This window comes from Colobus angolensis, unplaced genomic scaffold (genome assembly GCF_000951035.1).
Source record: "Colobus angolensis palliatus isolate OR3802 unplaced genomic scaffold, Cang.pa_1.0 Scaffold164, whole genome shotgun sequence".
NCBI lineage: Eukaryota > Metazoa > Chordata > Mammalia > Primates > Cercopithecidae > Colobus > Colobus angolensis.
In genome coordinates, this window is record NW_012114755.1 from 5,127,264 (window position 1) to 5,144,093 (window position 16,830).

A 16,830-nucleotide genomic window follows, 5' to 3' on the forward strand; every position below is an offset into this window, starting at 1 on the left:
TAAGTGTTTAATAAATATACATTTATTGTAAATATTGATATGGTTGGGTTTGGGTCTACTATTTTGCAGTTTTTTTGTTTTATTTGTCTTTTTATACTGTAGATCCAGTATTATCCAATGCCTTATGAGATTCCCCAGTCTGGCTTGTGGAATCATGCACTGTTCCTCTTCCTGTGTAAGCACCAGGCTCTACTACTTCTAATATATTTTGGTGATCTTTCTCCAGCTTTGGATAATTTCATCATATTTATTTTCTGATTAGCACTTTGCTGATTACCTGACTGGTACTCTCTGCAGAACTTCAAAATTACCTCTCTGTTCAGCTATCTCCTCTGCAATACTCTGCTTTATAACTTTTGCTTGTCTTGGTCTTCCTATATTCCCATCATTGTATCCTCAAACCAGGTAGTTCAATAGGCTCCTCATGGGTTTTCTTCCTTCTACCATGGCCTGCACCTCTCTCAAGGTAGTAAACTGGGATATCTGTAGCACTCTTCTCATTTGTTTTATGTCTCTTAGGGATCGTTTTCTTAGTTACCTAATTTCCAGTATCTTCAAAACTCTTTGTGTGTGTGTGTGTGTGTGTGTGTGTATATATGAAAACATATATGTATATGTATGCATTTGTTCCTATTTGTTTCAGATAAGACAACAAATTCAGTCCCTGCTACTTTACCTTGGTAGCAGAAATGTGTTCACTATTCAACTCAGTATGTTTTTCTTTACATTTTGAACATATTTTTAATAGTTTCTTCAAAGTCCTGTGTATTCCCCCAAGTGTACAAGAGGCTGTATAGTATAATGATTAAATGTGTGTATTTGGGAGTCAAGTAGACCTTGGTTTAAATCCCCACTCTGTCACTTTCCAGATGTTTTACCATAGGTATATTATTTAAACATGTACGCCTCCATTTTCAGTAAAATTAGAGCAATTCAAATGATCTCAGAGGCATTCTGAAGATCAAATGGAGTTGTGAATATAAAGCACTTGTCAGAGAACCTGACACATAGTAAATTATTAATAGATGGAAGTTCAAAAATTCTTCCTATTTGATAGAGAAACTGTAGTAAGAATCATAGAATATTCTAAAATAGAATGTATGTCAGAATTAAATGGGGTGGTAGAACTGTTAAACACTATAGGAATTCAGAGAGAAGAAAGAGGACTTCTTGGTGGAATTAAGATTTGTGCTTGGATTTTAATTTTAAAACCATCACTTGCAGGGCAGGAAGCCTCAAATTCAATGGAGTGTGGAAAAAGTGGGTATGTAAAGCAACCACCCCAGAGAGTGCAAATGTTTTATGATGAAGAATTTTGAGAAATAAAGGCAAATTGATAGTCAGAGTGAGGTCAATTATTTATGCTTTGAATGCCCAATAGGAGATTTTTACAGTAAGAATCATTTGTAATTACTAGAGGAGCAGGATTTTTTTAAAAATCATAGAATCATAGGATTTCTAGGCTTGGAGTGAATAAGATTTAGTTCCATGTTTTTAAAATCTTCAAGGTTCATAGCTATCAAACTTCAATAGTTTTGTTCATTGGTTATGAGGGATGACAGTGAGGAAGGAGTGCTGCAGAGGAAGATGAATTTGGTACACAGAAATATGTATGTCATGTAAAGCTTTGGGCAGGATAAATTTGAAATGAGACCTCTGAGATTTGCAAATCCATATTCAATAGTAAATGCATTTCTGAATTTGTGTTAGAGGTTAGCTTAGAGATATAGATCAGAGTTTCCAGAATAAAGGTGATAGTTGAAATGTTAACAGATTGGTTCTTTTAGGAAGATTTTGACCAGTTTGTTAGAGAAAAGACAGAAAGGCTTCAGAGATAAAATTAGATGGCCATATCCAGGAAGAAATGGGTTATTTTGTGCAAAGTCACTAAAGAAAGTCAGAGAGCTCTATTGCCATTACTATTCACATCACTGTTAATAGCAGGTACGTTTCAGATTAATACACAAAAACTAGTTACTAATAAGGACTTACAAAGAAGAAATAGCAATAATGACGTCACCAGATATTTTGTGAGACAAAAATCACTTGACTTTGCAGAACTTGTTCATACCTTATTGGAGCTTGTTTGTAAGGCAGACAAAATTTGTATTTTTAAAATTGTCATTTGCCTAATGAAGAACCCGAGGTACAAAGAGGTTACTTAAACCTTCTAGCAGTCATTCAGCTGGTTAGCAGCAAAAGAAACTATGAGCCCAAAGCTAAGATCTCCCGTATTCTGGAATATTAAAAGTAGCCGTTTTAGTTTTTTCTCGTGCTGCTAATAAAGACATACCTGAGACAGGGTAATTTAGAAAGGAAAGAGGTTTAATTGGCTCACAATTCTACATAGCTGGGGAGGCCTCACAATCATGGCAGAAGGTGAATGAGAAGCAAAGTCACGTCTCACATGGCGAAGACAAGAGAGCTTGTGCAGGGAAACTCCCATTTATAAAACCATCAGATCTCATGGGACTTATTCGCTACCACAAGAACAATACGGGAAAACTGATCCCATGATTCTGTTATCTCTACCTGGCCCCGCCCTTGATACATGGGGATTATTACACTGCAAGGTGAGATTTCTGCCCCTCATTCTGCCCTGACCCCTCCCAAATCTCATGTTCTCACATTTCAAAACCAATCATGCCTTTCCAACAGTCCCCCAAAATCTTAACTCATTTCAGCATTAACTCAGAAGTCCTAAGTCCAAAGTCTCATCTGAGACAAGGCAAGTCTCTTCCACCTATAAGTCTGTAAAATCCAAAGCAAGTTATTTACTTCCTAGATTCAGTGGGGGTACAGGTAGTAAGTGAATACACTAATATGGGAGAAATGGCCAAAACAAAGAGACTACAGGCCTCACGCAAGTCCAAAATCCAATGAGGCAGTAATTAAATCTTAAAGGTCCAAAATAATCTCCTTTGACTCCGTGTCTCACATCCAGGTCACACTGACAGAATAAGTGGGTTCCCACAGCCTTGGACAACTCTGCCATTGTGGCTTTGCAGGGTATACCCATCTCCACTGGCTGCTTTCAAGGACTGGCATTGAATGTCTGCAACTTTTGCAGGTGTGCAGTGCAAGCTGTCAGTGGATCTACCATTCTGGGGTCTGGATGATGGTGGCCCTAGCTACCACTACTAGGCAGTGCCTCAGTGGGGACTCTGTGTAGGGGCTCCAATCCCACATTTCCCTTCTGTACTGCCCTAGCAGAGGTTCTCCATGAAGGCTCTGCCCCTGTAGCAAATTTCTGCTTGGACATCCAGGCATTTCCATACATCCTCTGCAATCTAGGCGGTGGTTCCCAAACCTAAATTCTTGACTTCTGGGCACCCACAGGCTCATCACCAAGTTGAGACTGTTAAGGCTTACAGCTTGTGCCCTCTGAAACCATGGCCCGAAATAACCTTGATTCCTTTTAGCCTGGGATAGAGCAGCTGGGATGTAGGGCACCAAGTGCCAAAGCTGCACACAGCAGAGAGGCCCTGGACTCACCCCCAAAAACCACTTTTCCCTCCTAGGCCTCCAGACCTGTGATGAGAGGAGCTGCTGGGAAGTTCTCTGACATGCCCCAGAAACATTTTCCTCATTCTCTTGGTGATTAGCATTTGACTCCTCATTACTTGTGCAAATTTCTTCTGCCTGCTTGAATTTCTTCCCAGAAAACTGGGTCTTCTTTTCTACTTCACCATCAGGCTGCAAATTTTTCAAACTTTTATGCTCTGCTTCCTCTTGAACACTTTGCTGCTTAGAAACTTCTTCCACCAGATACCCTAAATCATCTCTCTCAAGTTCAAAGTTCCACAGATCTCTAGGGAAGGGGCAAAAATGCTGCCAGTCTCTTTGTATAGCAAGAGTAACATTTAATCCAGTTCCCAAAAGTTCTTAATCTGCATCTGAGATCACCTCAGCCTGGACTTTATTGTCCATATCACTATCAGCATTTTGGTCAAAGCCCTTTAATTAGTCTCTAGGAAGTTTCAAACTTTACTGTATCTTCCTGTCTTCTGAGCACTCCAACTCTCTAGAAAGTTCCAAACTTTTCCACATTTTCCTATCTTCTTTTGAGCCCTCCAAACTGTTGCAACATCTGCCTGTTACCCAGTTCCAAAATCATTTCCACATTTCTGGGCATCTTTACAGTAGCACCCCATTCTCTGTACCAAAATCTGTATTAGTCAGGGTTCTCTAAAGGGACAGAACTAATAGGATAGATGAATATATGAATGGGAGTTTATTAGGAGAATTGACTCACATGATCACAAGCTAAAGTCCCACAACAGGCCATCTGCAAGCTGAGGAGCCAGGAAGTCAGTCCAAGTCGCAAAACCTCAAAAGTAGGGAAGTTGACAGTGCAGCCTTCAGTCTATGGCTAAAACCCTGAGCGTCCCTGGCAAATCGCTGGTGTAAGTCCAAGAGTCCAAAACCTGAAGAACTTGGAGTCTGATATTCGAGGGCAGGAAGCATCCAGCACAGGAGAAAGATGGAGGCCAGAAAACTCAGGCCAGTCCTTCTAGGTTCCTCTGCTTGCTTTTATCCTAGCTGCTCTGGCAGCTGATTAGATGGTGCCCACCCAAATTGAGGTTGGGTCTGCCTCTCCCAGTCTATTGACTCAAATGTTAATCTTTGGCAACAACCTCACAGACACACCCAGGAACAATACTTTGCTTCCTTCAATCCAATCAAATTGATACTTAACATTAACCGTCACACTAATAGAGGCCATAAATGCACAATCCTTTCATTTTACATGTAAGGAATTGAAGCCTGGAGACTTGGACTCTCTTGGAATGTGGAGATTTTAAGTTACAGAACAATAAGTATCACTTGCCTAATGAATGTCTGCCTGGATTTGTAGTTTTTAGATTGATCTCATTCAATCTTTAAAACAACAGCATTGTGAGATAAGTAATTGCTGTGGTTTAGATGTGGTTTGTTCCCACCAAAATTCATGTTGATTTTGATGTCCAATATGGAGTGTTAGGAGGTGGGGCTGAGTAGGAGGTGTTTGGGTCATGGAGGCATAGCCCTCATGTGCAGAGTAATGTCCTCAAATGAGGGTGAATGAGTTCTCTCTCGCAGGAATCGATTCGCTCCCATGGAGTCTGGTTTGTCAGTTTCTCTCTCGTTTCCTCTTTTGCCATGTGATCTCTTTGCACATACCCACTGCCTCCCCCTTTTTTTTCCTACCATGGCTTGAAGCAGCCTGAGACCCCCACCAAATGCAGCTACATAATCTTGAACTTTTCAGTCACTAGAACAAGAGCAAAATAAACCTCTTTTCTTTATGAATTACTCAATCTCAAGTATTCTAACAACACAAAATGGACTAAGATAGTGATGTTATCATTTAAAAGCCAAAGAAAGTGAAGCTCAAAAAAGATAAATAACTTGCTCAAAGTCAAACTCAGATAGCTGAGAAGTAACAGAACCAGAATTCAAATTCAAATATATCTAACTACAAAGCTTTGTCTTGTTTTATGTGTTATCTTGACTCTTGACTTTCAGCAAAAAACTTCTTCCACTCCTTCAGCTGCCTACATAATCTGTGATTAGTGCTGGGTTTTTTTTTCCCCTTGTTTGCTTGTTTCTGTTTTTATTTTTAGATATTGCATCAGTATGAGTTCTAACCTGAGCACAGTGTTTTCCCTGAATATGGAAAAGGGTCTCTCATAATAATTAGAAAATGCTGGCTAGCAATAAAAAGCAACTCCAAACAGTAATGGCTCAATAAAATATAAATATATTTCTTACTCATCTAAGTAGCCCATGACAGTTTCAGGTCTGTGGAAGGGCCCTGGTCTACATAGCCTTGCAGGAAGCCAGGCAGAAAAATGTTCTACTCTTTTCAATACGTGATTTCCAAGGTTTTCCTGGAAATTGTCCTGTAGTGAGCAGGTAAACAAACATATTCTGGAGGATCATATTAGGCATTTTTATGAACCATCTTGAAATTATGTCACTTCTAACTCTGTTACTAGAGTTCAGTCACATGGCCTTACGTATCTCCAAAGGAAGCATGCTCCAGGCACATCCCTGAGAACCCAAAAAAAACAAGAGATAGAAGAACTAGCCTGTTTCTACCAGAGGGTCTTTGCATGTTATGTTCAGTACAATACTGGCATTCAGCAAATAGTAGAAAATAAGCAGGTTTGTGTTTGCTGTACTTGTGACAATTTATGTTACTAATTCTTCTTCTTTAAACTTATGTGAAGTTTTTTGGTGACCAAGAGAATCCAAGTCTAATACCAGGCAGGTATTATAGATTTATAGATTCTATTCCTGAATGCTTAACAAAGTTACACTTGTCTCAAAATCCAAATGAATATTTTTAGAGATCCAGAAAAAAAAATCTCTTAGTCTGAACCAGTTTCCTGATCGCAAGTTTACATTATTATATATATATTTTTATTTTCAGAATCCACTTACTCTGTCTTCTGTTTTATAACAGTAATATTTAGTCCAAAGATAATATCCAGACTGTGCTTAAGAGTCTTTTTTTCACAGTCACATGATGTTTGATTTTATAATTCTCAACCTACAGATGAGAAAACAAAGACTTGCGAAATCTAAATAATTAGTAGTGCATTACTGAGCAGGAATTTGAAGTCATGTTTGTCTCTAAAGTCTATATTTATAACAACAGTTTATTTTTCTTTTACATTCTATTTGCCCCTTAGACTCTATGTATCTGGAGGGCAGAGACCTTACCTCTGTCTCTGTATCAGAGGATATGATACAGTGCTTAGTACATGCAGCAAATGTACTAGCACATGGGGGGTGCTCAATAAACTTTTGTTGAATGGGTGAAAATATCAGAAGTTTTTCTCATGACTCAATATCACCCTAAAAACTCTTAGAAAAGGTGTAAACCATTCACAACCTGAGCCACTACTTCACTGCAAGCTTTAACTATTAGCATGAAATACGAAAGTACCTCTTTGAAAATAAGCTTGGAGAAAACCTTTGTTGGTTTTATGAATTTTGAAATTGCAAATCTAATAGGAAAGAGATTAGATGGAGAAAGAGATCCATCCAGCTCAAGAGATGGATTTTACAGGAATTCCAGGATTTGTTTGCAAATTGCTTTCTATAGAAAGTTCACCATATTCCCCAAATAGGATTAAATGTATTGCTTATGATACATTTTATGAAAACAAACCTTGGGTATTCATCTGTTTCTTATTGTAAATGGAAAATTCATGGTACAGGTAGAGCTTTTCATTGCAACGATTATAACAATTGTTATAATTATTATAATCATGATTAAAATTTCTCCTTATCACACCATTGCCATTATAACATTTTTGTTACCTATTTTGCCCACTTAAAATATCTAAAGATTAGAGGTAGAAGCAAAGTATTAAATAGAACACATGATGTCTTTTAGAGGAAAACAACATATAAATATAACATTTATTTTTTGTTTAGTTTTATGAATTGACATTGTAGTTTTGTGATTTGCAAACGCCAAGAAATCTTGGGGTATTTCAAATCTCCATTATAGCCTGCATTAATTTTTCCTTTCATTCAGCCTACCATTTATTTTCTCATACATTCATTCCCATAGACTTGTGTTGGGCATTTTCAAATTGCTTGTTACTCCCACTTCTAGGTATCACTAGCAAGGTAAACCTGCATCAAGTGTTGTCCATTTTCTTGGAAAATTTGCATTTCAGTGACAGACACAAAAAGAAAATAATTGTGATAGGGCAAGATAAGTACTAAAATAGATGTGTGTACAGATACCGAGTCACTAGGGGAGGGAGCTGGTGATATTGGTGGGTGGTTGAAGCTTTAACTATTAGTATGAAATACGAAACACAAACACACCACACACATATATGTAGATAGTTCTTCCCTTTGATTCTGAGCTCCTGGATTTTCTGAGTCATGTTTCATCCACTTTTGCATTGAACACAACATAAAATCATCCTTGCACATATTTTTAACTCAACAGATATTTACAGAATTGAATAAATATATTATCTTTGTGTAAATAATCCTCTCTTGATTTGTCAACAAGATATGATAGTTGTGACAAATACTGGTTCTATCTAGTTTTGAACTACATTTCACCATGTGTAAGTGGTGTCACCCAGGCAATATGTGAGTTATTGTGTTGCCAACATTTGGCTCTGAGGATACGGAAATGAATACTCTGGGTCTCACTCAGCAATCCCCCAGCTTCTCGTTTCCTTGTTCACATTTTCAGCTCTGTACTGGATTAAACTGAGATTTAAATAAGATTTTAGGACTTTCTATAGGAGGAAAGGTGACTGTTTGTTTGTTTGTTTCCTTTGGGATGGTTGACACATTGTGAGTACAGCCAGGCTCACTGTAATTTATCAGGATTCCTTGAATGAAAGTTGATTCACAGTGAACTCAGAGAGACCCCATTCCCAGAGCTTCTGTCTTGTTTGTTTGCCTGTAGGGAGTGCTGACTGGGAGAAACAAATCTTTGTCTCTGAGGACAAAGGCAGCCACAACCTAGCTTGGGAAGAAACTATCATTTATAATTTGTAAACTCCCCAAAGTGTTGCTGAAAAGCCTCCAAGTGTTTTCTGTATTTGGGTCTGTGATGGTTGCTTTATATACTACTGTGACTACCTACACAGAAGAAAGCCAGTTTTAGGAACACAGTGAAAACGTGAGCCCCTCTCAAGTACAATATGGTTGCATAAAAAAGGAATTTTCTGGCTTTAACTATAGACCTTGCACAGAGAACAGAAATTTGCAGCCTAGGTACCAGCATGTGATGTGACCTGGTTATTTCCAGTGAGTTTCTGGAATCGTCTGTGAAAAGTACAGTTCTCAGGCAAAATGAGCTTCTCCACTACTTTTCTTATTTCTCATGCAAGCCAGGGATTCCCTAGTGTCTCTGGGGAAGTTGTAGATATGTAACTGTCTGATTGTCTTCACTGCTTTTGAAAGACTCCTGTGCTATACAGATAACTTCTGCCCTGCTGAATCATGGAAACTCCTTATCATTTCATTTTGGGAATAGAAATATCTGTGAATTGAAAAAATATTTGCACATCATTCACCACTTCTGTTCTTCCTAGAAATTTTCTATTGAATTTAGGGCTGAAGGAGTTACTTTATTTGATCAGATAATTTATCCTCCAACTCAGGTGGTAAAAGGGAAGTAGGTGTAAACTAGGACTTTTCCAGGCAAACCAGGACATATGATTGCTTTGGTTGAGATGCTTCTATTTGTATATCTCCTGATTTCCCAAAACGCTAACCATGGCTATAACCTAAAGTATTGTCCACAGCCTATTGGCAACAGGATCTGTGTTAATCATGACTGGTTTTTCTGAGATCTTTGGAAATAAATATCAGAGGTAGAATTGGTTGCTGCATTGTTACAGAGAGTTATCCTTCAGCCTAACATAGAGAAGTCCTCTGTATAATCAGCCTTCTCTTTATATGTGTCTCTCTTGTTCCCTGGTATTCAAAAAGCAGTGGGCTGATTCTGTCATTTAGAATAAACACTTTCTGTCCAAGAGCCACAGAGCTTAGTCATTTCTCTACTTGAAGTTTTAAAGTTTTTAGTGATCCAACATATGCCCCAGAGAACTTGGACCTTAAAAATTTGAGGTATGGCAATCTACATGGTGACTGGAAATTTATTTTCTGGGAATTTATAATAAACACACACATCGTCTGACTGCAATATCTGAAGATCCTATACAAACATTAGGCCCTGGGGACTGAGGGCATTTAGAAGTCTAAGGGATGATGTATGTGAAAAGATTTTATGGGCTGAACAATATGTGCTACAGAGGAAGAAGGCGGTATTTGAGTTGGCGTTGCACAGTATGAGAAACTACACCTTTTCTCTCTTTCCTTGGCCAGAATGCCTTGAGATCACAGTATCCAGTTTCAAACTAAATTAACAGCCTGGTGCACAACACAGGACTTGTCAAGATAATAGAACCAGTGGAAGCTGAATGCCCCTGAACTGATGCCTCTAAAAGGGTCCTATTAAAAGAAATTGCAAAGTACATTTTATTCATTATGGGTTAGATTCCAATGTTTAATAATTAAATTTATGTTCATATGAGTCCCATATTTCAGATATTTCCAAGAGAAGTCAAAGAAGATTCCCAGGCAGCAGTAGCTACATTCTAAGAAATAATTACTTGGAGAAACTCTGTAAGAATGAACTGAACCTGGTTGAACAATTGACAACTGTCTTTTCCGCAATGGTGTCAACCTCCTTCAGTGCAGAGCCAAGGCTTTGTGCTAGAAAATCTATACATGAACCAGGTATTTGGTGATTCTAAAAAGCCAGAGTCTAGAGAAAAACAAACAAATAAACAAAAAAAGCCTAGGAGACTTCCTTTCCTCAAGAATGAAGAATGAGAATCTCTGATGGACTAGCATAATCCATCCATAGTTTTAAAAGAAATAGAACAATAGTTCCCAAACTGTGTTCCCCACTAGTTTTGCAAGATATTGAAGATATGTCCAGAAAAGGTAGTTATTAGCTAAATAAATTTGGGAAACTGTGCATATTATCAATCTTATCTAAAAGCTTTGCAGGACATGTAATTATGACAAGTCTCTGGGGCTGTCATTTAAAAACTCAGTTTAATAATATTTAATCTAGAGCTTCCTGAACTTATTTGTTCATAAACATTTTCAAAGGACACACAATAAAATCTGGAATTGCCAATTTAGAAATGTTTAATCCAAAAAAGTCTTATATACCCAATACTAAAACTGTGCCAAACACCCTCAACTTAGTTCTTATTCAAAGACAACACAGCCTTTGAATTAGGATTTTTTTGTGACCATAAGCTCTCATTCATTGTTCAATACGAGAGAAAACATCCAAGAATGAAGCTTTCAATTCGTTTGAATTCTGGAAAACATGGGATTTGGTTCTTCCAGGTGACTTTTGTTATAGGTGACTAAACAGTTTTAATTGATATGTTAACATGAGCATGTTTTAGGCATTTCCTGAAAGGTTAGTGTCAAAAGAAATTAATATCCTGGTGGGCTTGTGTTTTTCTCTGAGGCAGATATTGATGAATGTTCAGAGGGAATCATTGAGTGCCACAACCATTCCCGCTGCGTTAACCTGCCAGGGTGGTACCACTGTGAGTGCAGAAGCGGTTTCCATGACGATGGGACCTATTCACTGTCCGGGGAGTCCTGTATTGGTAAGCAGCTTTCAGGCATGCCCTCCAGACACTCGAACCTTTGCAGGAGGTGCAACTTGCTTTGGTACTCTGTTCAGCTCCCAGTGTTAAAATATGACCATTCATTGGTTAAACGCATCAGTTTTCAAGTTTTCTCCCTCTGCAGTTCAGGGATTAGGCCAGGGATCATGCAATGTGGTGTGCTAGAATTTTTATATAGAAACTGTGACAGAGGAACAAAACCTGGGACTGTGTGTGATGGCTGTGTTCTTTCTAAGGAAAACCTTAGTCTTCTTAATTATTTCTAAGGAAAACCGTGATGACTTACTGAAATTTTTGACAGTTTGAGAGGCAACTGTAGAGATGAGGAAATATTAAATAATACTGGATACTGGATTTAGAATAAGAAAGTTTAGTTTGAATCTCATCTCTTATACTGCAAATGTCACTATAGTCTCTCATCTTTCATCTGTGTATATGGTAAAAATGGGGTAACAATATACATATTATTAGGATTAAACAAGAATACTACCTATTTAAAAGCTGCAAGATTTGAATTGATGCACATATATGATATAGTTGCATTAACATTATTGTTGTTATTGCCACCACCATCATCTCTTGAAAAGTCTCCTTTATTGGGACTCTCCTTGTGGTTCTGTTAAACACTGAACACGGGAAATTAGCAGATGGGGTTATTCACCTTCAAGACCTTACAACTTTCATGAAAGCCAAACAACTGATCAAAAACATAACTGTTTCCATGAGAACCTTATACAAGCCAATTCTTTCATGTTGTGTCACCTCTGTTGAATTCTTAATGCTGATTTGGACCAACATAGGGGGCAAGCATTCTGACCTTGGGTTCCCAAAGTTCAGCTTGCTGAATTAGAAGGTGGGAATTTGATTCGGAAAATTTGTTTTCTCTGCTTAGGGTATGTGTATGTGTGTGTGTGTGTGCGTGTGTGTGTATTTTTTTTTCCCTAAAGGCTGCTGCTGAGATGTAGTCAGTGTTTTTTCAACTTCTCCACTGATGTTAATGTAAAGCAAAGATGAATTACAGAACAATGGTCACGTGGCATGAATTATTCCCCAAAGTCTTGACATTAGTGCTGAGAGGCATATAGTGTAGTTACTAAAAGCATAGAGTTTTGGGCCATATGTTGCCAGTCAAATTCCAGCTCTGCTGCTTCTGTTTACCATGGGCAAATTTTTATCTAGTCTGTACTTCAGCTTTTTCATCTGTAAAATAGAAATAATGTTTATATCTTGAGTGTTGTGATAATTAATTGAATTAATATCTGTTAAATGTTCAAGAAATGTTAGCTGTTATTTTAAATGTCACAGCATATTCAGCATTCTACCCCATACTCTGTTCATATTTCTTTTCCTTTACATATTGCCAGGTACTTCTGTACATATGCAGCTCATTGTAAATCAATGTTATATGAATAGGAATAGCTCAAATGGCTATTGTTGAGGAATGAAGATAGAATATAAACATATGACATTAAGCATGGTGACTAAAAGAAAATTTTTATTTTTACAGATCATATTTGACATCATTAAAAGAGGAGACTCTTAGATTTTTTAGTGCACAAAGGACCTTAGAGACCAGCTAGTTAAACCAATTTTATTTATTTATTTTTTCTAGTTTTAAGTTCAAGGGATTCATGTGCAGGTTTTTTTCCATGGGTAAACTGCACATTGCTGAGGCTTGGTGTACAGATAATCCTGTCACGAAGGTAGTGAGCATAGTACACAATAGGTAGCCTTCCAAACCATACCCTTCCCCTTTCTTCCCTCCTTAGGCAGTCCTCAGGTGTCTTATCTTTGTGTCTATGTGTATTCAGTGTAGTTAACCAATTTTATAACTGTTTGGACCTGCCATGGGATGGCACACTTCTCTGCCTTTATGTATGCCGTCCCTCTGGCTGGGATGAAACATGATGATTCACATATGAATTTCATTTTCCTAAATTTAACTCATGTTTCACCAAGTCCCCATGAAGTATTCTTTGATGCCTCCCAAAGACTTTTCACTCCTCTCTTCTGCTAACTCTAGACCTTTTTCCTGAGTGAATGTTTCAGTAGCTTCACTTATACAATATATTTGCTCTCTGACTAGACTATGAGCAGCGAATGGGCTTTTTTCTTCTGTTTCTTCAGTGAGACCCTTTGGTGACGGTTGTTTAATAAATGTGAAAATGCAGTCGTATCGTACGATCAATAAAGAAAGTCAGTCTCAGAAGGGTGACACCTCGTTCACCAGCCACATAACTGGTTTGGTTACAAGTTGAGGATCAGACCTAGGTCAAGGGAGAATCTAGGAACAGTTTCAGTTTATGCCTCTTGTTCCAATCTTACCTGTACAGCCCTATCACCCTCATAAACGTCCCTGGCACCGGTCCTGGTTCTCATTTCTCTCTGACATGCTGCGTGGCCTGCCTGAAGGAGGAGGTGAAATTCCTGCACTCTCAAGGAGCCTCTTTTTTCATCTACAAACTGATCCTTGTTTTGCAAAGGAAAACCTCAGTGAACTGGAGTTGGAGTTGTTTGGATTAGTGGCATTTTTAATTTGAGTAATAGTCTGAATTTCCTTTCATTTCCACGTTTTTGGGAAAATATTTGTAAATGATCCTTCATAAGGACAGAAATCTGACCCTCACTTAGTATTTCTGTGGTAGTTGGGAATACTCTGTTGGTTCAGAATATTTCTTGGACAAACAAAAATGTAAGTCAGATAGTGATACTTTCTTATTATGGCCTTCTAATGCCTTCCTAATGAATGTAAAATAAATTTCTAACTTTATATGACCTTCATGGTTTTAGACGATATTGTTCCTGCCTGCTTCTTGGACTCATTTCCTGTATACATAAGTCTTTTTTGATCTTTTCATGCCTTGAACATGACAAAAAGCTCATTCCAGTTTCAGGGCCTTGCCTTTACTGCTCTCTCTGTCTGGAGCTCTCAACACCTCTCTTGTTGTATGGCTGCCATGTTATTTAGGTCTCAGACAAATGTTACTTCTTCATGGAGACCCTCCGTGACTTTTCTCTGAAATAATCCTTCCCTACACTTTGTTATAATGCTCTCTTTTATATCTTTTTTAGCATTTTTATTCACATGCACATGTGTGTAATATTCTCTTGCCACAAGTGTACAAGTTGTTTGAGGGCAGAGACCTTGTTTGCCTTTTACTACTCTACTCCCAGCCCCTAAGATAATATAGTCAAAGAGAAGGCATTCAGTGCATATGTGTCAAATGATTGAAGGCATGGACATTCAAAACTGTATTAAGTCAGATTTATTTTCTATTTTATTTGATATAACTATCTGTGTTGTGTAGATTGTGGTGCATGACATAAGATGTTAAACATCACAAAACCATATGAGTCTTTTATTTTAAAAAAAAAAGTTTATTGAGAAAAGCCATCATACCAGCACTGCCTTGGGTCTTCTGGGAGTCTGGTTATGAACAAGTTAAGATGTCTGTTCTTGAGGGATTAATAACCTGACATATTCTGGATCATAATAACATAGCTTAATGGCACTGAAAATGAGCACATCTGAATAAACCCTAAATAATATCAACCACTAATGCTTACATTTAAAAGAAATATCAGCATCTAAAATAACTCTTACAATTTTTTTAAAAGTGGTTTGCAACGTGTACTCAGCTACGTTTTTTTCTTCAGACAATGGCATATGTTATCTAAAATGTATCAGTTGAAGCTTTTAGAAGAATAGTCTTATGTCACTCTGTCACTTTTTGTCAGATGAGGATAATAGCACCTACACTACTGATTTTATCCATTACTGTAAGCCTTGAATAATATTGATATCATAAAGAACAGCATGCTTGCAAGATTTATTTTATGAGAAAAAAATGTTTAAGATTTGCCTTTTTCTCTTAAAATGTAACATATGATTGAAGAAATGACCCGTCCTAGTATTGCAGAGGTAGACAGAATCACTATTCTTGAAGAGCTTGTCAGAGTTAGTCTCTTCTGTCTTTCTTTGTCTGTCTCTCTTTAGCTTATATATCTTTATAATGCCAGGAGAAAATAGTACACAAAAATTTGTAAATTAATATTTGCGGAAGAAGATGATGACAGTGGTTGTTGGTACTGTAGGGTACAATGCAGTCTGTGCTTTGATGTAGTGGCCGGAGTCAGTGATTCTCAGTTTTAATATAAAAGTTGTGAGCAATTGCTCTTTTATCTAGGCATAGTTATCTGTGTCATTTAGAAATGAGAAGTAATATATAATTAACAATGGCATGCATAAACAGCAGTACTTTGCATATTTTAAAAATAAGATTCAGACTCCTCGGAATGTCAATCAGTTTCCAAAATATTGCTCCCACAAATGAAACTTTATTTTCCTCTGTTCGCTAATATACTTTGCATAAATACTCGAGCCTACTCAAATTCTTATTCTGCTCTTCCCAAATCCTGCATTCTCTTTCCTCTGCTTTTGCTTCTTTTGCTTGTATGCTTTTGCCTGACTATCCTCATAGCCCCATTTCCATAGTTAAAATCCTGATGAAGTCTTACTCTGTAAAGCAGGGATTCTCAAAACTGTGTCATAGATTCATTGGAGTAGTGAAACGGGAGAGTTCCCTGTCCCCCTTTGCAGGACTTGTGACAAAGATGTGGCTTGTCTGATCATCTGCCATATGCTCCCAAACCCCTTACAGGAGTGGGGAGTACACAGATGGGCAGGTGCAGGAGCTGGGTCAAGCACAGCATCTAGAGGTGAGTGTCTGAAACTCCTGAAGCCCAACTGGGTGTGTGTTACAGTATGTTCAGATAGTTTTGCAGTCCACAGGCAGCTTAAGTGTTAAATGGCTCAGTAGACCCTCTGCCTTTTCACAAGGACAGAAGGCCAGTGCGACAGCTTTCTGTGTCTCCAGCTCTTGTCTGGTGTCCAGGAAAAATCAGATCACACACAGACTTGAAGGATGGTGAATGTGGGGTTTTACTGAGTGGTGGAGATGACTCTCAGTGGGATGGATGGGGAGCTGAAAAGGGGATGGACTGGGAAGACGATCTTCCCCTGGAGTTTGACCGTCCAGCAGCCAGACACTCCTCTCTGAGTGTCCGCAGCCAAACTCCTTTCAACATTCAGATGCTCCTTCTCTTCTCTCATTCCCTGCTGCTCTTCTGTTTGTCTCTTCATCTGCTTGTGGAGCCTGGGTTTTGGGGTTTCTATGGGTACAGGATACCCATAGATACCCCATAGGGTGTACAGGATCCCAGGTACAGGATACCCATAGGGTGTGGTGGGCCAAAAGGCAACTTTTGGGTGTGAAAACAGGAATACCTGTTCTCATTTAGGGCCATGGGTTTCCAGATTTGAGGTTGGGGCCTTTCCCAGGGAGCTGCCCTTTTCTACCCAGTATTTCCGTCTCCTGTCCATATCAGTAGCTTTTTAAAAATACCTGTGATGGGGCATCACACATCCTGGAGATTCATATTCAGTTGGTTTGGTGTGGGACCTAGATTGACATCATTTTCTAAAATTTGTTTAAATTTATTTTTTTAAATTCATAATATTTTTGCATATTTATGGGGTACATGTGATATTTTGCTACAACCATAGAATGTGTAATGATCAAGTCAGGGCATTTGAGGTGTCTATAACCTTGAGTATTTATCTTTTTTTTTTTTT

General features: G+C 38.2%; 1 protein-coding gene across 4 annotated transcripts in view; it reads left to right on the forward strand.

The window, feature by feature from the left end:
• NELL1 (NEL-like 1 (chicken)) overlaps positions 1-16,830 on the forward strand; it is a 995,550-nt gene that overhangs the window by 936,641 nt on the left and 42,079 nt on the right. For 3 of the 4 annotated variants that reach the window (XM_011937505.1, XM_011937507.1, XM_011937504.1), the window contains one exon: positions 11,034-11,174. The exons of the other annotated variant lie outside the window; for it this stretch is intronic. In XM_011937505.1, the coding sequence (XP_011792895.1) occupies positions 11,034-11,174 (141 nt within the window). The remainder of the gene's footprint in view (positions 1-11,033; positions 11,175-16,830) is intronic. 4 annotated transcript variants of the gene reach the window in all.